General features: G+C 46.0%; 1 protein-coding gene across 4 annotated transcripts in view; it reads right to left on the reverse strand.

The window, feature by feature from the left end:
* AGK (acylglycerol kinase) overlaps positions 1–20730 on the reverse strand; it is a 64621-nt gene extending 43891 nt beyond the window's left edge. The window contains exons 1-2 of one of the 4 annotated variants that reach the window (XM_087820977.1): positions 20669–20730; positions 16120–16234 (exon numbers count right to left, since the gene is read on the reverse strand). In XM_087820977.1, coding sequence (XP_087677103.1) covers positions 16120–16220 — 101 coding nt within the window. In that variant the 5' untranslated portion in view covers positions 16221–16234; positions 20669–20730. Of the gene's footprint in view, positions 1–16119; positions 16235–16433; positions 18216–20231; positions 20495–20668 lie in introns of those variants that run through there. The other 3 variants (XM_016205088.2, XM_016205087.2, XM_016205086.2) reach the window with 3 other exon arrangements.
* Between the last annotated feature and the right edge of the window lie 274 nt (positions 20731–21004).

Raw genomic sequence — 21004 nt, forward strand, 5'->3', positions numbered from 1 at the left:
GCCAGGCACTGTGCCAGGTGTCTGGGATAGACTGGTAAATAAGACCAACACCCCTATCACCATACATTTTACTGTTTCGAAGGGAAGGAGGGCAATTCAACAGGCAATCACCATGTGATTTGACTTCTATCTGCTGCATTAAAAGGGCCATTACTAAGAGAACTAACCCAGTCTTGGGGGCATTAGAAAAGGCTTTATAGGAAATGACACTGAAGTCGAGACCAGGGGAGAAATCAAAAGTAGTCAAGCAAAAATAGGAAAGAGAATCTCAGCAAAGGAAATGGAAGGGGGGCGGGATTTAAAAGCCCCAAGTGCTAGAGCAGGAACAATGTGGGACCCTAGAGGCAGTTTTGGGGACTGGAGGCAGCAGGCCAAGGGAGGGGCAGAGGAGAGCAGGTTTGAGTCAGGTACAAGCTGGATCGCCAGGGCCACTGAAGCTAGTGAAGGAATTTGTATTTTTTCTTAAGGGCCATAAGAAGCCACTGAGAGGTTTTAACAAGAGAGCTGATGTAACCAGCTCTACATTTGAGAAGGGTCGTTCTGGTTGCAGCTGAAGACAACACTGGTCAAGGCTCTTCAGGAATTGCAGGTCAGTGAGGACAGCAATGGCAACGATGATGAAGGGAACCAGGATCCTGGCAGTGGGGACAGATTCAGCAGATACTTAGGAGGTAAACTTAAGGGTTGGCTCCTGGGACTTAAAAGAAAGGGAAGAGTCAGTGCCCGAGTTTCTGTCCTGAGCCATCTGACCGAAGGTGGCGCCACTCACGGAGATGCAAAGCAGGGGAGGTGCAGGTTTAGGAGGAAGCAGCCGAGTTTAGCTCTGGGTCTGCTGATCTGAGAGTGAGGAGACTTCGGGTGCAGGTGTCCAGGGCATAGCTGGAAACACCTCTGGAGCTGCAGTCTGCCATCGTGACTAAGGGTAGGCATGGTAACAGGAGGGACGAGAGTGGATAGAGCGTACAAGCAGGGGGAGCAGTGGAAGCAGCAGAGACAGGGAGCCTGGGCACTGGGACAGGTGACGGGAAACACCAACTGAAGTTCCAGGAACTGACACTGCACCTCATCTGAAAGTCAGAGGGAAAATGCGGTGGGCAATGGAGGAAAAGCTTAAGCACCATTCCCTGAATCTCCCACCATCCCCTTGACACTGCCTCTCCTCTCAACAAACTGCATGCCTTGCTGCTCCTAAAAGGCATGAGGATTTACCCCTCAGGGGCTGGTCACCCCCCCCCCCCCCCCGTCCGCCCTTAAGTAACAGGAGGCCAAACACACACCACCCACGCCTCCCACCACACACACTGACTGTCCCGGCTTTCTTCCCTGACCACGACTGTCTTGACCCATGGACTGGCTGATTCACCATCTCCTCTTCCACAGCACCCACTCCGGGGGTAGAAGGTACTCAGTAAATGCCTGTTTAATAAATAAGTGGCAAGTGTCTGAACAGGAGACGGACTCACTGTGCTCAGACAGACAGGCTTTGTCCTGTGGGAAAAACCAAAGGGTATTCTTTGTGTGAGCATTTGGCATTCTGGGACCCGGAGACTGGATGGGATGGTCCTTCAGTGTGATTACCCCCAAAAATCTTACAACAGTCATGGGAGTGTTACTAGAGCAAGAAGACCCAAGGGGGTGTGTGTCTGTGTGTCTGTGTGTGGTGTGTGTGTGGGGGGGTGTTTGGGGAGAGGGAAATGGAACTAAGGACCCTCTAAAAAGGCTAAGTGAAGAACCAGTGGCTGACGCTGGTCATCAGAGAAATCCCAGTGCTCATGGGTCAAGAATCTGAATGTGAGCTAAAGACCGTTACAAAAAAAACCAAGAGGCGAAAAGGCACTGTATATAAATTCCAACCCGTGTTTTTTCCTCTTTCCACTACACCATGCTGTCTCCGGGGAGAACAGAGGTTAAACACAATTTAAAAGAGGTGCTACGAGATGCAGTCATATCAGAAAGGGTCCCTGAAGACCTGCTCAGTCCTCAAATGCAGGTTTTCTTTGACAGAGAGAAATTAGAAGCTTCTGGATTATAAAACGAAAAGTCTGCTGATGTCACCCAGCTTGAGGCTGTAAAAGCACACGGCCGTGCCGCTGCCACAGGAAATGAGATGTTCTCATTTATGCTAAGCTATAAATGTTTTATTTATTACTTTAGAACTGCAAAATATGATAAGTTGTTATTTCAGTAACAACTTCACATGGAGAGGAAAATCACATTGACCCAACCTATTTCCCTAAAAACAGTATTTCCCACTATAGTCCGGAGGCGAATTGGACAGTATTTCCCACCAGTCTGTCCCGTGGTGGACGCAAACACAGTTTTTGCTTTACACAAATCACATTTCAAGTTTCAATGTTTATTGCAACTACCCCAACTTGTCCGAGCTTCCCAGAATAATGCATCATTCCATGGCCAGGGGCAGTGTCCACTGGTTGCCCATGTCACAGTGGGGACCGGGGGGGGGAGCCAAGATGAACATGAGCCTCAGCGAAGGGGCTCTCGTGTGCAGAGGGGAGAGCTTCTTCAAGCTACACATCGCCCCCACCTCCCACACGCCGGAGCCCTCGCCCACACAGATAATGGTTTTGGTGGTGAGCCTCTGCATTCGTGGGAAAATGCTGACCGTGTCTGCCTGAGAGAAAGACGTGCGACCACAGAAGGAATCGCCACCTGCTAAGGAGGAAGTCTTGATCTGCTGGACCTGGAGAGTGTCGGCGAGGACAGGAGAAAACAGGTGGTGTGAGAGGTCGGGAACTAAGAGAACAGTGAAAGTGTTCACGATTTTTATAAGGATTGTAGGGCCTCCTGGTCTGGTCTTTCCACCACCCAAAGGGTGACAGCATCTCTTCCCGTTCTCCAGGCCTCCCCATCATGTGCCACCTGCTACTTACGAATGTGCATCTTCTTACCTGTCCCAAGCACAGTGAGATGGAGAACTTCCCTAATGCCATGAAAGTACAAGGGTCAGAGGAAAATCCTACTGATCTATATAGTAAGAGGTGACCGTCTTCATTTCAATACCCCTTAGAGTGCAGGAGAGAGGAGAGAACATAGGAGCCCACACCTCTGTTGCTGATGGTGAAAGTTTAGGAAAAGAAAAGGAAAGAGAACAGTGTCTACCGGCAAATGCAAAGGACAGCGCAAGGTGCTGCTTCCTTCTCGGCGAGCGAAAGGTACACCACACTGTGCCCAGGAATTCTGTCAGTGGTGCCTCTGGATGGATCTCTTTAGAGGCAATGCAAAAATCAACATTTTAAAAAATAATAATAATAATATAAAGCAAGCCAAGAGCATTTTCCCAAGACTGAATTTGCTAAATTACAAGGGAGGGAGGGAGTCAATCATGCCCATTGTTATCAAGAATGAATGACTCGGCACTGAAGTGAAAAACCAAGTGAAAAGAGCCCTGAGGAATGAGCCATTACAGAAGGAGCTGCAGCATCTCGTGTCTCAGTACAGTCAAGGCTCCCAGAGGGCCTTTGCCAAAGCACGTTTTACCCCGTTTAATACATAAGATTTGTGCTTTACCCCAGATGTATAAATGTACTCACTTTTTAACCACAGCTTCCTGAATATTTACAGCAACTTTCAGGGCCCCTGTCCCTGTGTTTACTATCTTTGTTTATTTCCTTGTCAAAGTAGCAAAGCCTTACAGCAGCCAGGCAAACAAAATGCCTGTATCAAATGTACCCAAGCCCAAGTTCTATTTCCCAGAAACCTAAAATGTTAAGGTTAGAAGAGTCCTTAGAAATGATCTAGTCCTATGTTTTCAATCTCCCCCCACACACCCTGATTCCCATCAACCAGATAACATAACAATACCCCATTAGACGAAGTTCATTACATCAGTGATTCTCATTTGGGCAAAGACACACACACACACACACACACACACACACACACACACACACACAGACACACACAGACACACACACACACACACACAGACACACACACACACACACACACACACAGAGCACAACACACGAAGTTCCCACCCGAGTCCCTAAGCCCAGTGATTCTGGTACATTCAGTGAAGCAGGGTTCTGTTCAACCATTTCCTTTGTGCACCTGGAAAATAATTAACCGATGTCTGAGAAAACTAACCCTACTCTTTATTCACTAATTCAAGAGCCAGACTTACGAGCCAGACTCAGTTTCCCCTCGTAAGAAAGCCCCATCTACGATAATAGCTAATAATACAATAATAGCTACAGTGAAGCTCCAATTTGTCTTTCCTTTCTTATCCTCTGGAACACAGAAATCCAAAACCCACCGTCTTCCAATCTTATTAGTTCCCAGCCGTTTTAGTCAATATAGGGTGGGGCAAAGGAGATTTACAGTTGTTGGTGTGGAAAATAATACGATAATAAATAATACAAGAATAAACTCCATGTTTCACACACTCACAACTGTACACCTACCTTGCCCACCCTGTACTTACAGGCACTTCAACAGAATGAGGCCCTAATTGTCGAGATTTCACGCACCTCCTAATTTCTTGGGCTTTCTCTACATAATGTGTTCCCCCTCCAGTCCAGGAAATCACTTAATGAAAATGGTGTCCCCTCACATAACTCGGCTCATCATTTTGGGCTGTTCTGTAAAACATCAGCCAAAGAGATGGCAATGGATTCTGCAGGTTATTTGCTCATTCCACTGAGGAAAACGGCAGTGGAGGAGGCCTGCGCCTTCACATCTCCCTCCTCTCGTCTCGTCTCAGAACACATAATTATTCCATCTCACCCTCTTATTCTAGCCTCAGCTTCCCGCAAAGTATCAATGTCTGTTCCTACTCCAGCACCTAACAGTCAGGAGCCAAGTGAGCTGGCGGGCTCCGGGGACGTGGCCGATGGCTGCTGCGCTGACGCTTGAGTCCAGACTGCGCTGCCACTAAAGGGCATGGTTCTTGGAGCTACTACCACCAGCCACTTTTCCAGTGACTTCTACCCCCACATAATTCTCGAAGGTATTCTGGTGACATCCTTCTATGGTTCATTACTTCTATTTTCTGCCCTTCTTTCCATCTGTTCATTCTCACTCAGCACCGCAATTTAAACATTCTATGCCAGACACATTTCTTCCCCTTACTGTATAACGTTAACTTTACGAGGCAATCAAAACACTAGTTCTTTGTTTATTGACCGTTATACATTTGCATATACAACTACAAACAAATATACATTGAGTGTCAATTATACACAAGGTGCTCGAACCTATAGAGATTATGACAGCTACTCAAGAAGACAAGCTGTCTCCCACCCAACAAGCTGTTCTGTATAAACAGTGTGGATAAAGTACAGATCTGGACAACTTCTGACCTATAAACTCAAGTTATCTTGTCAGTATCTGTGCTGTTGCACGATATGAAATATTTGAGATGTCAGTTACTACCTAGAGAGGGGTTAGTTTTAGCATCAGCTGTGATCATTCTGTCTGCAGTGCTGGGAACAGCTAAAACCACTGATATAAATATCACTAAAATTATGTAAAATCAACAAAACAAACTATAGCTTAAATATACCTCCTGCTCCTCCATCTCAGCCCCCTCAATAAACATAAGGAAAAAACAAAATAAATAATACAGTTTTTAAAATTTATTTTCTAAGTAATCTGACAAGAGTTGACAGGAAAGAAAATATAATAAAATTTCACTGCACTCAAAAAAAAAGTTCCCTGATTCCCAATCAAATCTGAGCTGATAGGCATATTATTTAATTGCCCATAAATGAGCCTCTTTAAATAGCACCTATTAATACCCCGAATTTCAGCATCCGCTTGTGCACAAAGTGAGAGAAAGACATGAACCTTGAAACATCTAAAAAGTAAAACATACTGCTTTCTTAAAATTGCAACAAAATCAGAAATGAAGAGAAGCCGAGAGGGGGAGAAGCCCTTGCTACCCTCTGCCGTGGCTGAACCAGCCAGGGCCCGGACCCCTGGCTGCCAAGTCAGGGGCTTCTCCACTGATGTCAAGTAAAATATCTGCTCTGCCAGAAATCCCAGAGATACTGACAAACGAAGCACAAGACATTACTGAAGCCATGATCTGGATCAAAAGAAAAAATACAGGTCAAGTGTGGCTCATGCATAATTTCCCCCTGGAATCGAACATTTCAACCTGGGTAGCTTGTCAGGGTCTCAAACTCAACAGATCAGAAACGGATGTAATAATGTCTTCTTAAACCAACTCTCCGGGCAACTTTCCTCTTTCTGTGTAGCCAATCCTAGTCCTGAAGCCAAAAAATGATCTTCCTACCTTCCTCTCCTTCACCCAGCACCCACTCAGTCACCCAGTAATACTAACGACTAGCATTTATTGAGAACTAACAATGAGCCAGGCCCAGCACCAGGCCCTTGGCATGCATCATCTCACTCAATCCTCACAACTAACCTGCTAAACAGACCTTATCATCGCCACTACCTCAAAGGAAACTGAGGCGCCAAGGTTACGTTAAGTAACTAGTTGTTAAGGTCACATAGCCAGTAACTAGTAAAACTGAAGCCCAACAGAAGTCTATCTCCCCGTAGTGCCCATGCTCAGGTGTCATTCATACCAGCACCACCTCACACCTGCCCATTTATTTTTCCTACTCCGAATGCCACCACTCTGGTTCTGGCCTTTCTCGCCTCATGTGTCAACTACAGACGCCCTCTCAACCTTTACACTTTCTACTGAAAACAAAACAAAACACACAGCTCTCTAACGAAGTCAAATTCTTCGCCAATCTCTAAAGATACACTCTGATTTCCATTTCCTGCCTATGCTCAAGTCATTAACATCACCGAGAGCACTGTCCTAGTCGCTCTGCAAGGCCCGATTCAAATGACACCTTTGTTAGCACACTTGCTCTGATGAGGAGGGAAAAGCCAAGAGAAGGGAAAAAGAAGTGCTCTATCAGATGGGTGCTTTCTGTGTGCCAGGCGCCTGAGGAAACCTGCATGACCACCCAGGGAGGCGGACACTGCTGTGCTCTCCAGCTTATGGACAGAGGACCGACGCACAGGGAGGTTAAGGAACTTATCCTGGGGGGCACAGCTGGTGAGTGTGAAGTTGAATTCATATCCATACACGCAGTTGCTCCTCTTCTTCACCGTCTCGCTCTAGTGAACTCTCAGGAGCCGCCCTTAACTTTCTAGAGGGGGGATCAGGAGGACCCCATCTGAATCCACAGCTCAACTCAACGTCCCCAAAAGCAGGACTACCAGAAACGTGTATTTCCTGATGTGACTCAGCAAGAAATCCACATGTGCCTCTGAAGCGTTCAGGCCAAACAACAAAACCTGGATCTAATTATGCATCCAGAGCTCTGCTCCTCAAATTGCAGTGTGCACTCAAATCCCTGGGGCTCCAGTTAAAGCAGATTCTGACTCAGCAGGTGTAGGTGGGGCCAGAGACTCTGCATTTCTAAGAAGTCCCCAGGAATTACCTGCACTGCTGGACCACCACCCATGCTTAGACTGGCAAAGCCTAGAATCTGGACCTAATCCCCAGGTTACAAGGCAGAGAAAAAGACAGAGGAACAGATTAAACAACTCATGGCCAGGACTAGAATGAGGGGAGTGAGGCACTCGCCCCAGGTGTAAAATTCCAGGGAGCGCCAAAAAACATAGTAATGGAGACAAATGCTTTAATACAAAATTTTAAAAATTAAAATGAATGCAGAAAAGCCCCATGAGGCACACAGTATTACAGTTTTAAATACGACCAGTATAACTGATTTTTCTTTTTGTCTCATACTCCAATATGGCTGCACAGCACTGAACACTGTGAGTTACCCGCCAAATGCGGAGCATGAAAATTCTACAGGGCCATGGAGGCCTGCCTGGTTTCTCAAACAAATCAGTCCTATAAAAAGAGGGGGGAGGGGCAGGTTATAGCTTATGAGACTTAAGAGACAGACACCAAATGCCATGTATAAAACTTCTTTTGATATTGATGGGAACAGAGGTGTAAAACAGAGAATCGGGTGACAACAGGGGAAATACAAATAGATTGACTATTAGGTGATAAGAGAGATTGTTAATTCTGTAAGGTTCATGCCAATGGCATTGTGATTTTTAAAAGCCCTTACTTATTAAAGATAGGAAACAAAGTAATTATGGGCGAAATGATATGAGACAGAATATCTGGGATATTCCAGGAAAAAAGTAGAGAGATAACAAGATTAGTAAAATGTTGATATCCGCTGAAGCTGGGTGATGGCACCTGGGGATTCATTATACTGTTCTCTCTAATTTGTATATTTAAAATTTCCATAATAAAAAAAGGAATTAATCTTTTTTTCCTTAGGCACCGCTTCCATTGACTTTGAACCACTGGAACAGCACTCAGCACAGTGTCTTATCTGTATGGAACAAAAGTAGCAGCTCTTTTTAATACGGGCCAGGAGCTGAAGTGATCACATTTAAGTGTCTAGATAATGTAGTGAGTTATTGTGTGATGACTAACGGTGAAGTTTAGCAGCTGAAATAACTTGCCCAAAGTCCTACATCTAGCAGGGGACAAGGGGAAGGCTGCAGCCCAGACAGGACTGACGGGGAGCCCAGGTTTGAAGCAGGACATTATAACATCTGTCTGACGCCACACGGGGCTATGGCATAAGCAGCCTCAGCTCCCAGTTCCTCATTTCTCCATGGTACCTACACACAGAGCCATTCCAAGAGGCTAAGGTGAGGACCACCTGGTTTTGAATTATGGCTCTAACACTTACTCGCTGTGTGACCTTGGGCAGATGGCTTAATCTTGCTGTCCCTCAGCATGTTCATCTGTAAAGGGCTATTAATCTCACACTGCTAGGAGATTAATAACCATCTTATAAAGTTGTTAGGAAGATCAAATGAGTTAATAAATGTACAGTGCTTAGAATCGTGTGTCACACACGGCGAGCACTGATTAAGTGTTAGCTATTATTGTCATTATTATTACTAAGTCCTCAATAAAACTGAATGACACTGAACCCACCCCTCTGGCAAATTCATAACCATTTATTTTTACGTCTTCTAAGCAACTGTGACCACAAAACCTGAAAGGTGAGCTCCCACCAATGTTTACGAAAGCCAATGCATAGTAATCAGGATTCATGTTCCTATGTTCACAGGGAAATGAAAACTCCTATGTTAGTAAAAACCTAGGGACACTGGGCCCAGGACCAACCCTACAGTATCACATTTGCGTTGCAAGTTTAATATCAAGGCATTTATGCTGTTTATAGGATTTAAATATCTCCAAGAAAGTACCAGGAATTCCTACTAAGCTGAGAGGCTAGATGCTCCACAGAAATAAGCAGGAGGGAGCCCTGGGTCAAGGCCAAGGTCGGGGCAGAATCAGCACCAGCAGCACCAAAACAAAGGAATAAGCTGAGAAGTAGGAGCCAGAGCTAAGCAGGAGCAGAGCCACTGCTAACTGCTGAGCCAAGAGGGTTAGCTGAGGAGTTGTGTGCACCCAGGCTCACCAGCCAAAATCACAGGGAAGAGACCAGAGTCAGAACGAGAGAGGACAAGGTGTCCAATGAACTACGAGCTCAAGTCAGACGCGTGACGTTCCAGATGGGGCTTGCTGGTTTCAACCATTACGCCCAGTCTCCTTTGTGGTTATATTGTCATCTTAAAACTGTCATTTCCCAAGCTGTCTTGCTACAGAAGGTGAAATAAACAGCTCAGATCTCATTGGACGACCTGGCAGCGCCCGTCTTCCCTCCCCCGGGCTGTCTCTTCCGCCACTCACTGCCCCGTTACCAACATTAACGCATTCTGACTCCCCAAGTGCTCAGCGTGTGTTTCATCACATTGACCCGTGATCACAAGCATTCACGGAGCCCTGGGATCTTTCAGGCACTGCACCAAGAGCTCTACAGTCTCCCCACCTGATCCTTCAGGGATCTGCAGGCATGATGGACTGAACCACCCGGACACGGTCTCCCCAGGGGACCCAGAAGGCTGGGGGCGAGCAGCTGACGAGGGATGAGCAGCTGACGAGGGATGAGCAAGACGCAAATTCTCTTTCTTCGCAGCACACAGGGCCGCTTCCTCCTCTTCACTTGCTCTTACCAAGTGCGGAGAGCAGTCGGGCTTCTCCCCTCGGCCCCGCAAGCTGCCGTGGGGGGTAGTTATTCGGAGGGAAAACCAGCCTGGGTGTTTTCCCTGGACACTCAGAGGAAGGGAGAAGAAGGGGCAGGATTCCCAATGAAGAAAACTCACAAATATCGTAACAGCGGACAAAAGCCTACAAATAAATAATATCTGTGCCTAAAGACAAATGAAAAACAGCAACTAAAAAAGGGATGTATAAAAGTAAATCAATACATGCACTTTTCCCACATCTGTTGGAAAAAACTTTTTCCCTTAAAAGCAAAGTTTACTCTATTACTCTGTGTTCATTATTAAAATCTTAAAAGCAACATTAAAATACAGGCAATTATTATTATTGCTATGTAATTCCTATATCAGGAGATACTACTTTCCTTTCAAAGGACAGAAAACAGTCAAATACATATGATAAAATAATGTGCTTGCTATTTAAGATGGTAAATGTAAAATACTATGTTCACTAATCTTTGAAATCAAGATCGAGGAACTTAAAGTTCTATATGTATAAAATAAGAATTATTATATGATTATCTTCTAGACTACTACTCAGCAATAGAAAGGAACTAATGAACTACAGATAAAATGCAGCAACACGCTGAACCTCAAAGCCAGTGTGCTGAGGGAAAGGGTCTTACAAAAGGACACGAAGAAAAAACACGGAGTGACAGCAACGTTGTCTTGTGGGAATCTCCGTCACACAGGTGTATGCAGCTGACAAAACTCAGCAAATGTGCACTTAAGGTTTGTGTATGTCACTGTAAATTTTATAGGAAGGGAAACAAACACTATAAGCAGATACTGAACTCTAGCTGCTGACACGCAAGTTCAAGTATTTAGGTGGAAATACACCGATGTCTACAAATTATTTTGAAATGCATCAAAAAGTAAGATTGCGGAAGGGATGCAAAGATCGATAACTACGTGATAAAGAAGATACAATAAAATCTAGAACCCAAATAGCATAGAGGCAGGTGTTTATTGTAAAATTCTTTCAGCTCTGCTGTGGATTGAACATTTTCATAGAATATAGGAAAAATATGCTTGTCTGTATATTACCAACAGGTAAGGGCGCTAAAAAAGGGGAAAAAAGTAAAAGGCAGAGGGGAAGGGAAAGACACTAAGTAAAAAGGAGAACAATTAGAAGGGGATTTGGACAAAAATATAAATTAAAACATACCCAGAGCCCTGGCTGGTTTTTCTCCATGGTTAGGGCATCAGCCCAGAGAGCAAAGGGTCTCAGGTTCAATTCCTGATCAAGGGCACGCACCTCGGCTGCAGGTTCGACCCCCCAGCCCATGGGAGAGTGCCTCTCTCACATCGATGTCTCCCTCTCCCTCTCCCCTCCCTTCCACTCTCTCTAAAAAATCAATGGAAACAATATCCTCGGGTGAGGGTTAAAAATATATATATATATATATACAGAAAACTGAGGGCATGGAGAAAGAACCAAAAACACTCAGGCGGCTTTGCAATGAGTGTCGTGAGCCCTGGGTGATGTGTCCAGTGTCACCAATAATCTACACTAAACGCTAATAAATGTGTTCTGTCTATCTCATCAAGGAGCTTTACTCCACCTGAGCAGTTAAAAATGCAGCAGGAACATGACACAACAGCACAGTTCTGATAAAGTTACACAAAAGGCATTTAAAAGGTGATGCCATCAATAAATAGAGCACAATTTGTATACTGAAGTGAGCATTGCTCTCCAAAGTTGTCACAAGCAAAGGAATTATGTGAGATTTAGAGCATGATTAACCCGGGTCCAAATCCCGATGCCATGAATAAGTAGCCATGTGACTTGAGACAAGTTCCTAATTCCTCTGAACCTCAATTTCCCTATCTGTGACACGGAAATATTATTACCTCTCTCACAGGGCGATTCTGAGGATTAAATGAAACCATATACATGGAAATGACTAGCCCAGCACGAGTTACAAAGTAATTCTTCATTAGATATTGTTTTTCTTTCCTCCTGTTCTAATAATGCCATCATTGCCTAGCATAGTTTTGTGACACAATTTTTGAGTTACTGGCCAGATGACGAAGAGTGGTCCAGATGGAGGGAAGAGCACATGCAAAGGCAGAGACAGGGACGACAGGAAATAGGCCTCTTTTAAGGACTGCTGGGACACAGAGTCGAGTTTAGAGGTGATGGGGGGAGGGCAAGAGGGGGTCAGAAAGACAGGAGAGGGAGACAGGGACATAATCAGGAAGGACCTTTCATCCATGCTAAGGAACTGAGTCTTTGTCTTCTAGGCACTGGAGAGCCATTTGCGGGCTGTCAGTGGAAGAATGACAGGGTCAGATTTCTCCTTTGGAAAGAATATTCTGATGGTTGACTGCACTGTGCCACTCCAGGGACACTGTTAACACAGAATGTCACCAGAAGCAAGACATGGACTAGAAAAATACGACGACTCCAAAATCTAAATACCACACCTGAAAACACTAGTGTGGTTACGGTGTCCTAAGAAGTACATAGAGCGAGAATGGAACCTGGGGACACCAATATTTACTTAAGGGACAGGCAGGGCAAGAAGACACCCTAAAAGAGGATATGGCCAAAGGGAACCAAATGTGGCAGATATGGATTGAAAAGTATCCACTGAGGCCTAGCCGGGTGGCTCAGTTGGTTGGAGCGTCATCCTGTGCACCAAAAGGTTGCAGGTTTGGTTCCCAGTCAGGTCACATACCAAGCTTGTGGGTTCTATCTCCAGTGGGGGCGCGTATGGGAGGCAACTGATCAATGTTTCTCTCTCACATAGATGTTCCCCTCTCTCTCTCTCTCTCCACCCCCCACCCCTTCCTCTCTGTAAAATCAATAAAAAAAAATATACCCTGTACTAAGGATTTTAAAAAAAAAAGAATGAATGAATGAAAAGTATCCATTGAATTGAATAACTGACCTCGTCAACAGCAGGTTCAATCAAATGATGGGACAGAAACCAAATTATACTAAGCGTATTCTAAAGTGGAGACAGAGGCTGCAAGTGTGAGAATGGTGTAAACTGAAGAGAGACAGGGCAGTAAATAAACGGGGATACACGGTTGAGAGATGACTCGTTTGAACAAGGAAGAGTCTGACAAATGGGGGACAGGAAGTAGGAGACAAGATTAAAGACCATAAGATGCCATAGCTCACCCATTAGGATGGCACTATCAAAAAAACAGAAAATAATTAGTGTTGGTGAGGATGTGGAATAACTGGAGCCCTTGTGCAGTTGGGATATAAAATGGGACAGCAGATATGGAAAATAGTATGAAGGTTCCTCAAAAACATTAAAAACACGCCTAACATATATCCAGCAATCCCACTTCTGAGCATATACCCAAAGGAATTGAAAACAAGACCTCAAAGACACAGCAGCATACCCTGCCCAGTTCACTGTATTAGCATCATTCACAATAGCCACGAGGTGGAAGCAACCCCAATATCCATCAGCAGGTGAACGGGTAGAGGAAATGTGGTATATACGTATAACAAATACTCTTCAGCCTTAAAAAAGAAGGAAACCCTGCCATGTGCCACAACCTGGATGAACCTTAAGGACATTATGCTAAATAAAATAAGCCAGTCACAAAAGACAAATACCACGTGACTTCATTTATACGAGGAATCTAAAGCAGTCAAACTAACAGAAACAGAAAGTAGGAAGGTGGGTGCCAGGGGCTGGGGGGCAGGAAACGGGGAGTTGTTCAGTGGGTAGAGAGTTTCAGTTTTGCAAGATGAAAAAGTTCTGGAGATCTAGTGCGTAACAATGCGAATGTACTTGATCCCACTGAACTGTGTACTTAAACAATGATTAAGATGTTAAATTTTATCCATGATACCAAAGCTAGATTTAATACCTGATCTAACTGCAGTTTCAACCTCTCCCAGGAACGTAATCAACCAGTCTGGAAGTTTCTGGTCAAGAACCAGTCATCTGTCACATGGTCCTCTCCAGCCGACAGAGATAGAAGAGGCGGGATTAAGCCTTCCCATTCTCTTCCCACAAAAAAAATCCTGGACCAAGAAGAGCCCTTCCTTTTGTTCACAGCTCCCTCACCCCACCCTTCCTCCCATGGAAATCCTTTCATTTTACACAACCCCTCAGTGCGCCCTTCTAGTTGTTGGATGGGATGCTGTCTGATTCATGAATCTCTGAATGAAGCCAATTAGATCTTCAAATTTACTTGGCTGAAATTTGTTTTTTTTTTAAACAGAGTCTTTCCCTGAGGACTCAAGTATAGTTAGAAAAGGGAGGAAAAGGCAAACATCATGCTTCACCCTCCATTTGTTAAAACCTCTCCTCCGCCCTTTTCTTTTTTATATATTACCAATTTTAAGCTTCTTGGGTCTGATCTTTATATACCAGCTAATGGCATTCAAGTGCTCAGTGCTGAGGATACTTAGAAAGGGGGGGAATGTTTCATCTTCTCTACAGCTGCAAGAAACGAGACGCATTGCTGCATAAAATTATCCCTGCCGGTGGTGAGCTGAGAACGTTCACAGCGTCAGTACGAGTCTCCTTTCTAATGGGGAGACTTCATTACAAAGCCTAGTTGCTCTATCTTCAGTCTGACAAGCAGTCATTGAAGGCACCTGGATTGCAGAGAGAATTGCTATCTAAGATGTAGCCCTTAATCCCCCAAAAGCCTGTTAAGTGATTGGCTCTCTTAATAGCCTGTGTCATTTTTATGCAAAAACTCTATTTATTTAAATCTTATTACCATATTAAATCAGAGAGGAGCTCAGGCACCTTCTCCTCCCTCCAAGCCGGAAGGCTAATAAAACCCCAGACTCTGTTGAATTCCTTATTCAAACAAAAGGTTTGAAAGTCTTTGTCTCATTCAAATTAATCGAGGCTAAAATGACAGATAAGGAAAGTCACAGGGGTTGGAGGAAGCAGATTCAGTAGGTGTCCAGCAACCAGGGTGATAACAGATCAGAGGCTACAGTAAGAAACTGAAGGAGGAAAACCCCAAGGAGACCTAAGTTCCAGTCCCTGTCTACTATTAACTTGGCAGGTGACTTCCCTCTCTCCAGTCTGGGCTTCGGTTTCTTCCCCTTTCCATCTCGCTGAGACAGGCCAGTAAGCCAGAACAAGCGGAATAGGGAAACTGAGGCAGATAACTAAACAAACTGGCCGAGCAACTTACAGCACAAGTCACCTCCCTACAGATAACTTCTAGGCCTCGGTTGTATTTCAGCTCCAGACCCAGAAAAGTAGCAAAACCAAGTGGGTGATACCAGGACTAATGACCCCCTGCCCCGACATTTACCAGTCGGTGACCTGGAGGAGCACACCTAAAACAATTGGTGAATATTCTGCTGAAACCCACTCCTGAGACCTCCCCTAAGATTCCCGCCTGCAAGAAAGAGATAAAGCCTCAAGACAAAGGACCCAGCCCGTGCTCTCTCTCTGGGGAGCACACCCCACCCTGCCATTCCCTTTCCCTTTTTCTTCCCCCCCCACAGGCACGCATCTCCTAAACCCTAAAGGACCCCCCAACACTTGCAACCACAGGAGCAATGGGCAGCAGCTCATACCAGGCTAACCCCTGAAACTGATCCCAAGGCCCCCTTTTCTCTGACTTCCCAGAGAGCTAGGGCAGCCCAGCCTGGGCTCTCCTGTTGCCTTTTCTCTGCTAAGCCCTTTCTAGTTTTACTGTCCCAGCTTTAATAAATGTTCCCTCATAGTCATCTGGACTCGTGCTGTGAATTTTTCCTGCATGAAGTCAAGGAATTTTTCTGCACTATCAGCTGGCCCTAGGCAGACCTGCTCAGGGCCAGCTCCCCTTCCCAGTAACATCATGACTATAATCTGTATCCTCTGCAGCTGAATCAGTGTTAGCAGCTACGCATAGTTCCATTTTATAGAACTCCTTACAAGAAGCCTTTGCCTTTGTGGTTTCAATACCTATTTTTCTATACCGCAGTGTTTCATAGAGACAAGCACAGCTGAACAAGGTTCTAACCTCAGGCCCTTTTGGACAATTTGCAGTGGGAGGTGATGGTGGGGTGGGAGGGGGCTCTCAGATATTTACCAGTGTTTCTCATACAGCCAATGGCCTCCCCATGTCAGCAGGCAGATTCCAGCCGTAGTTTTCTTCCAATGATTTCGAAGTGTTTTGAAGAACACAGGCATCTTCTAGAGATTTGCTAGGTTACAGAAGAGACAGAAAAAGAAAAAATACACACGTGATTATCCAAGGGCAGCATGCAGAGTCCCTGCGACTGTCTTCCATTCGTTCACCCTCTCCATGTCCCGCCCCTCGCCCTTTCCCTTTTCCTCCACTGGCCTCTTCCCATCTTCTCCCTTCTAGTCTCATAGTCTTCATCTTCTCACCTGCCCACCCACCTTTTTAAATTTCTTTCTTCACTTCTTTCCACCTAAAGGACACCATTTCCTTCTCGGATCCCTTTTACGTCATCGCATTAGGAGGCAGGAGGGGCAGGAAGAGAAGGGAATTCTAAGCTTCCCGTTTTTCCTTCCTGCTTACAGTCACCACATAAGCAGATTTGTCGGTCTATTATATGTACCAAAAAGACTCGACGTCAAATCAGTAATGTAAAGAGCTTACTCAAAACAGAAAACACTAGACTCTCAAGAGGCGAGTGAGCAGAGATCACAGAAAAGTCAATGAAGAGGAAATGCAAATGGCTATGTAAAAATGTTCAACTTCCTGAATATCCAAGACATGCAAATTGCAAAGGACTATCGCTAGTCATCTAGAAAATCAACGAACTTTTTAAAATGCTCACATTCACTGATGAGAAAATGAAATGAGACAGACACCCTCAAACACTCCCACAGGGAAGGTAAAATCAGCCCAACTTCACTAAAAAACAACGGGACAGCACACACACTTATTGTGTGTTTCCTTCACTGCACTTACCACTTGATGATCCTCACATGCGTTTGCAAATTTATTAGCTCATCCCACTGGATGTAAGCTCCATGAGAGGAAGCACTGGGACTGTTCTGGTCACTTCTCTGTCCCCAGTGCTTAAATAAGATCTGGCACAGAATATCCTTGTAATGAGTAACTGCTGAATGTGATGGGGTTCAGGACCTGTTACCCCTAAGTATGTCACCTTGACATAGTATTTTAAGCTGAAGCAGTGTGAGAAAACGGGGAGAAGGGGACAGTCACTCTGACCTCCTCCCCCACCTCACCTACTGGCCTGAAACAGGTCGAAAAACCCACCTGTGAGAGGTGCCCTCTCTACCTAGAGGAGAGAAGCACCCTTCTCACCCAAGGCAAAGGGACGCCAAGAAGAATGCTAACAAGCAGCCCCTGCTAAGTTTCAGATTTAGGACGGTTACCCCTTATGTGATCAGACCCTTCCACTCTTCAGCAAACCCAGCACAAAATACTCAGGTGTGTTTGTTTGTGTCTTCAGTTCCTCTCGAAGGTTACCATGCCACTAAAGCTTATATTAAATAAACGTGCATGCTTTTCTCTTGTTAACCTGTCCTTGTCAGGTTCATTTCCAGACCCAGCCCCGGACCCTAAGAGGGCCAAGGGGAACTCTGTCATCTCTACAGCAAATTTTTCTTCACTAAGGATTTTTGCTGATGTGGAAAAAACTCAAAAGACAATGTTAAGTAAAATCAGCAGGCCACAAAGCTGTATATAATTGGTGTTATCCCAATTATGTCCAAACACAAATATAAATGGAAACAATGCCAGTAGAAATAAACACACAAAAATGTAAGTAGCTCCCTCCTGGTTGTGGGCTAATGGGTGGCATTTATTCTATTTATTAAACTGCAATGTATTTTCCAAAATGAATATAAATAACTTCCTAAACAGATAAATATTTAAACAGAATTTTTTTATGACTATGTGTGCATGTGGTAAATAAACCAAGAAAAAAATATCTGCTTTCACTGAAAATTCTAGTTCTTTTATGACTCCCTATAATCACGAAGACTCGCTTCTTAACATAACTTTAATCAGGCTCCTCTGAGCTTTCTGCTGGAGGAGGTCCAACCTTGGGCTTAGTCCTGTCCTAACAGAATCCAGTGTGAGCAAGAATCCTGGAAAGTTAGTTTAGCAAAAAAACAAACAAAACCCCACCCTTGGAATCTGACTACCCTGGCCTGACTGTAGCGAGAATTCTGTTGAGTCATTCTAACAAAAGTCCCCCTTACCCCTGATATTCTAAGTAATTTTTCACTTACTGACTTCCACCTGCTTCTTGGCTACTAAGCCCCACCAGTCCCGAGCTGAGCCAGGGTTGAGTCCAATCTCCCTCCCCTAGGCCAAGAGCCCATGGCAATGGTCTCCACGTCCACGGAGAAGCCTCTCCCCTGCCCCTTGAATAAAGTCTGCCTCACCATTCTTTAACAAGGGTACTAAAGAATGTTTTTAACGCCACCATCGGTTAAAATTCCTCCCAAGGCAAGAAACATCCTCATCACCAGCAACAATGAGACCAGTGCCAGAAAGCACAGCTTCCCGGGAATTGAGTACAGAAGATTATGTCCAGGCCAGTAGATAATGGAAACCAAAGCACATCTGATGATAGACTGGAGATGACACAGTGGTGCCCACCAGTCAGGGAAGTCTTCCCAGAAGGTGTGACAGTCACATGGAGCCTTGAGGAAAGAGGAGTTAAAGAGACTGATGTGTATAAAGGCATAAGATACCGAAGTGTGTCCAGGAAAACACAAGTAGGTAGTCAGGTATAGATAAAGACCAGCGTAAATATGGGAGAGCACCTGAACAAGGCCTCTCCAACGCTAATGTAAAAGTGGCTAAAATGCTGAGAACTTGTGTAAAATGCAGATCCTTCAGCAGCACCCTTGAGATTCTGATTTGCTCTGGTTGGGCTGTCATCGTCATTTTTAACAAGTACACCCGAGTTTCTGACGGTGGTCAGCACTACACCACTCCCTAAGAAACGGTGGTTGGGAGATAGGGAGGGGAAGTTCGGTAAAGATCAGGAAGGACCTTGAATCTAAGCTAGGGACTTTGGATATTATGTTGAAGATAATAGAAACCTTGAAGGAACTTAAGCAAGTGACTGATGATTATATTTGAACTGTAGAAAGATCACTTTGGGGCAGAATAGAAAATATTCTTGGTTAAGCTGAGCTTGAGACTAAAGAGAGCCAGGAAGTCATTACCATAACCTCTAGTCACCAAAAGGAAGGAAGGAGCAATGGAGATGGAGCTAGAGGACGGATTTGGGAGATTTTTATAAAACAGAATTTGGCAGCACTTGGTGATCAATTGATTGTAAGTGGTGAGAGAGGAAGAGCCAAGCCAGGTTTGTACGTGGGTGACTGACTGGATGATGATTTCAGTCATTGGATTCAGAGTGTAGGTTTGTCGAGAAAGGTAGCGTTTGCACTTGAGGACATACTAAGTTTGAGATGCCCGTAAGGCATCCAAGTAGAAACGATCAGTGACGGTCTGGATTTAGCAGATTGAAGCTGGGAAAATTGTTGGGTAGAAGATACAGATTTGGGACTCTGGGCTATGAAGGAGGTCAAGTTTGAGTGCAGATAAAATCACTGGAGGGTAAGGAGGAAGACGAATGCCAATAAGTCCAAGGACAATCTAAGAGTCCCTATGTCTGTTTAAATGCCATGCATGACCCAGTGAATAATTCATATATTATAAAAACAGAGGAAACATACAGGCCACCCAGTATTGCAAAGAGCGCTGGTTCAAGGGTCCTGAGGCCCGGATTCCAGTCCCCGCTTCCTCGCTTAGGGGCAGTGAGAGCCTGGGTAAGTCATTTAGCCTCTGTCCTCATTAATAAAATACGGACATATCCCCCGTCCTGATGAACTCAGGCTGCAAGGATCGCACCTGACAGGGCTGTGAATGCACCTTCCTCTTTAGTAAAAAGGAGGCTGCACCAGGGGCTCTGATGAAGGCATCAGGCCTCAGGAGGGCGGCCGACAGGGCTGAGTGGCCTGGGCACACTTTCCTGCAAGCACCCACGTTGCCGTCCTCGCGGGCACTGCGCCGGCTGACCAGGGGCGCCCCTTCCAAGTGCCCACGGAATGCCTCCTGCCTCTCGGGGGAAGGCTCAGTTCTCTGTGTTCTGAGAAAATCTCTCGCCTGAAAAGCAGGGGTTTGGATTTTTTTTTTTCCTCCCGAAGACTCTCCAAAATCTAATGGAACTGACCCCTCACCTGAAAGGGGGGCGGGGTCCCCACTAACCGTGCACCCCCGCGGCCAGGTAGTGTCCGTGCTCCTCTAGCCACCAGAGCCCAGCCACGCACCTGGAATGAATGAGCCCATCCCTCCGCCTGAAACTACTCGCCCCGTTTTGCAAAGGGCTTCCGCTGACGCCCAAGGGGCTCAAGTGAGTACGGGTCACACAGGTTTAGCGACAGCGCTGGGACCAGACCCAGGCCAGCCGCCTCCCCCGGTGACCACAGGGACCCCGCCGTCCGCGCCGAGTCAGCCCCCGACGCCGGCGCTGGGCCCTCGCGGCGCCGCCCGCACCCGCGGCCCCGACGCCGGGTCCCCACGGCCGGGCGCGGCTCCCGCGACTCGGCTCCGCGTCCCGGGCCCCCGCTCGCGCCCGGTCCCCGCGCTCTGTCCGCGCGCCGCGCGCCGTACTCACCGCGGCCGGTCGCTCAGCGCCCTCCTTCCGCGTGCTCCCGCAACACCCCTCCGCCCGGTTCAGGGAAACCGCCGCCGCCGCCCAAGGTTCCGCCCCCGGCTGCTGACGTCGGGGCGGGTGCGATGTGCAGGGGCCGCCACCTGGGGGCTGCCTTCGTTTCCGCTCACTCCTTTATTCATCCATCGTGCCATCCATCCATCCATCCATCCATCCATCCATCCATCCATCCGTCCATCCGTCCATCCGTCCATCCGTCCATCCGTCCACCCATCCACCCATCCTCCCATCCCCCCCTCGCTCAACAATATTTTATGGAAAGCCCACCAAGGCAAACAC

Source organism: Miniopterus natalensis, chromosome 10 (assembly GCF_054644295.1).
Source record: "Miniopterus natalensis isolate mMinNat1 chromosome 10, mMinNat1.hap1, whole genome shotgun sequence".
NCBI classification, from domain to species: Eukaryota; Metazoa; Chordata; class Mammalia; order Chiroptera; family Miniopteridae; genus Miniopterus; species Miniopterus natalensis.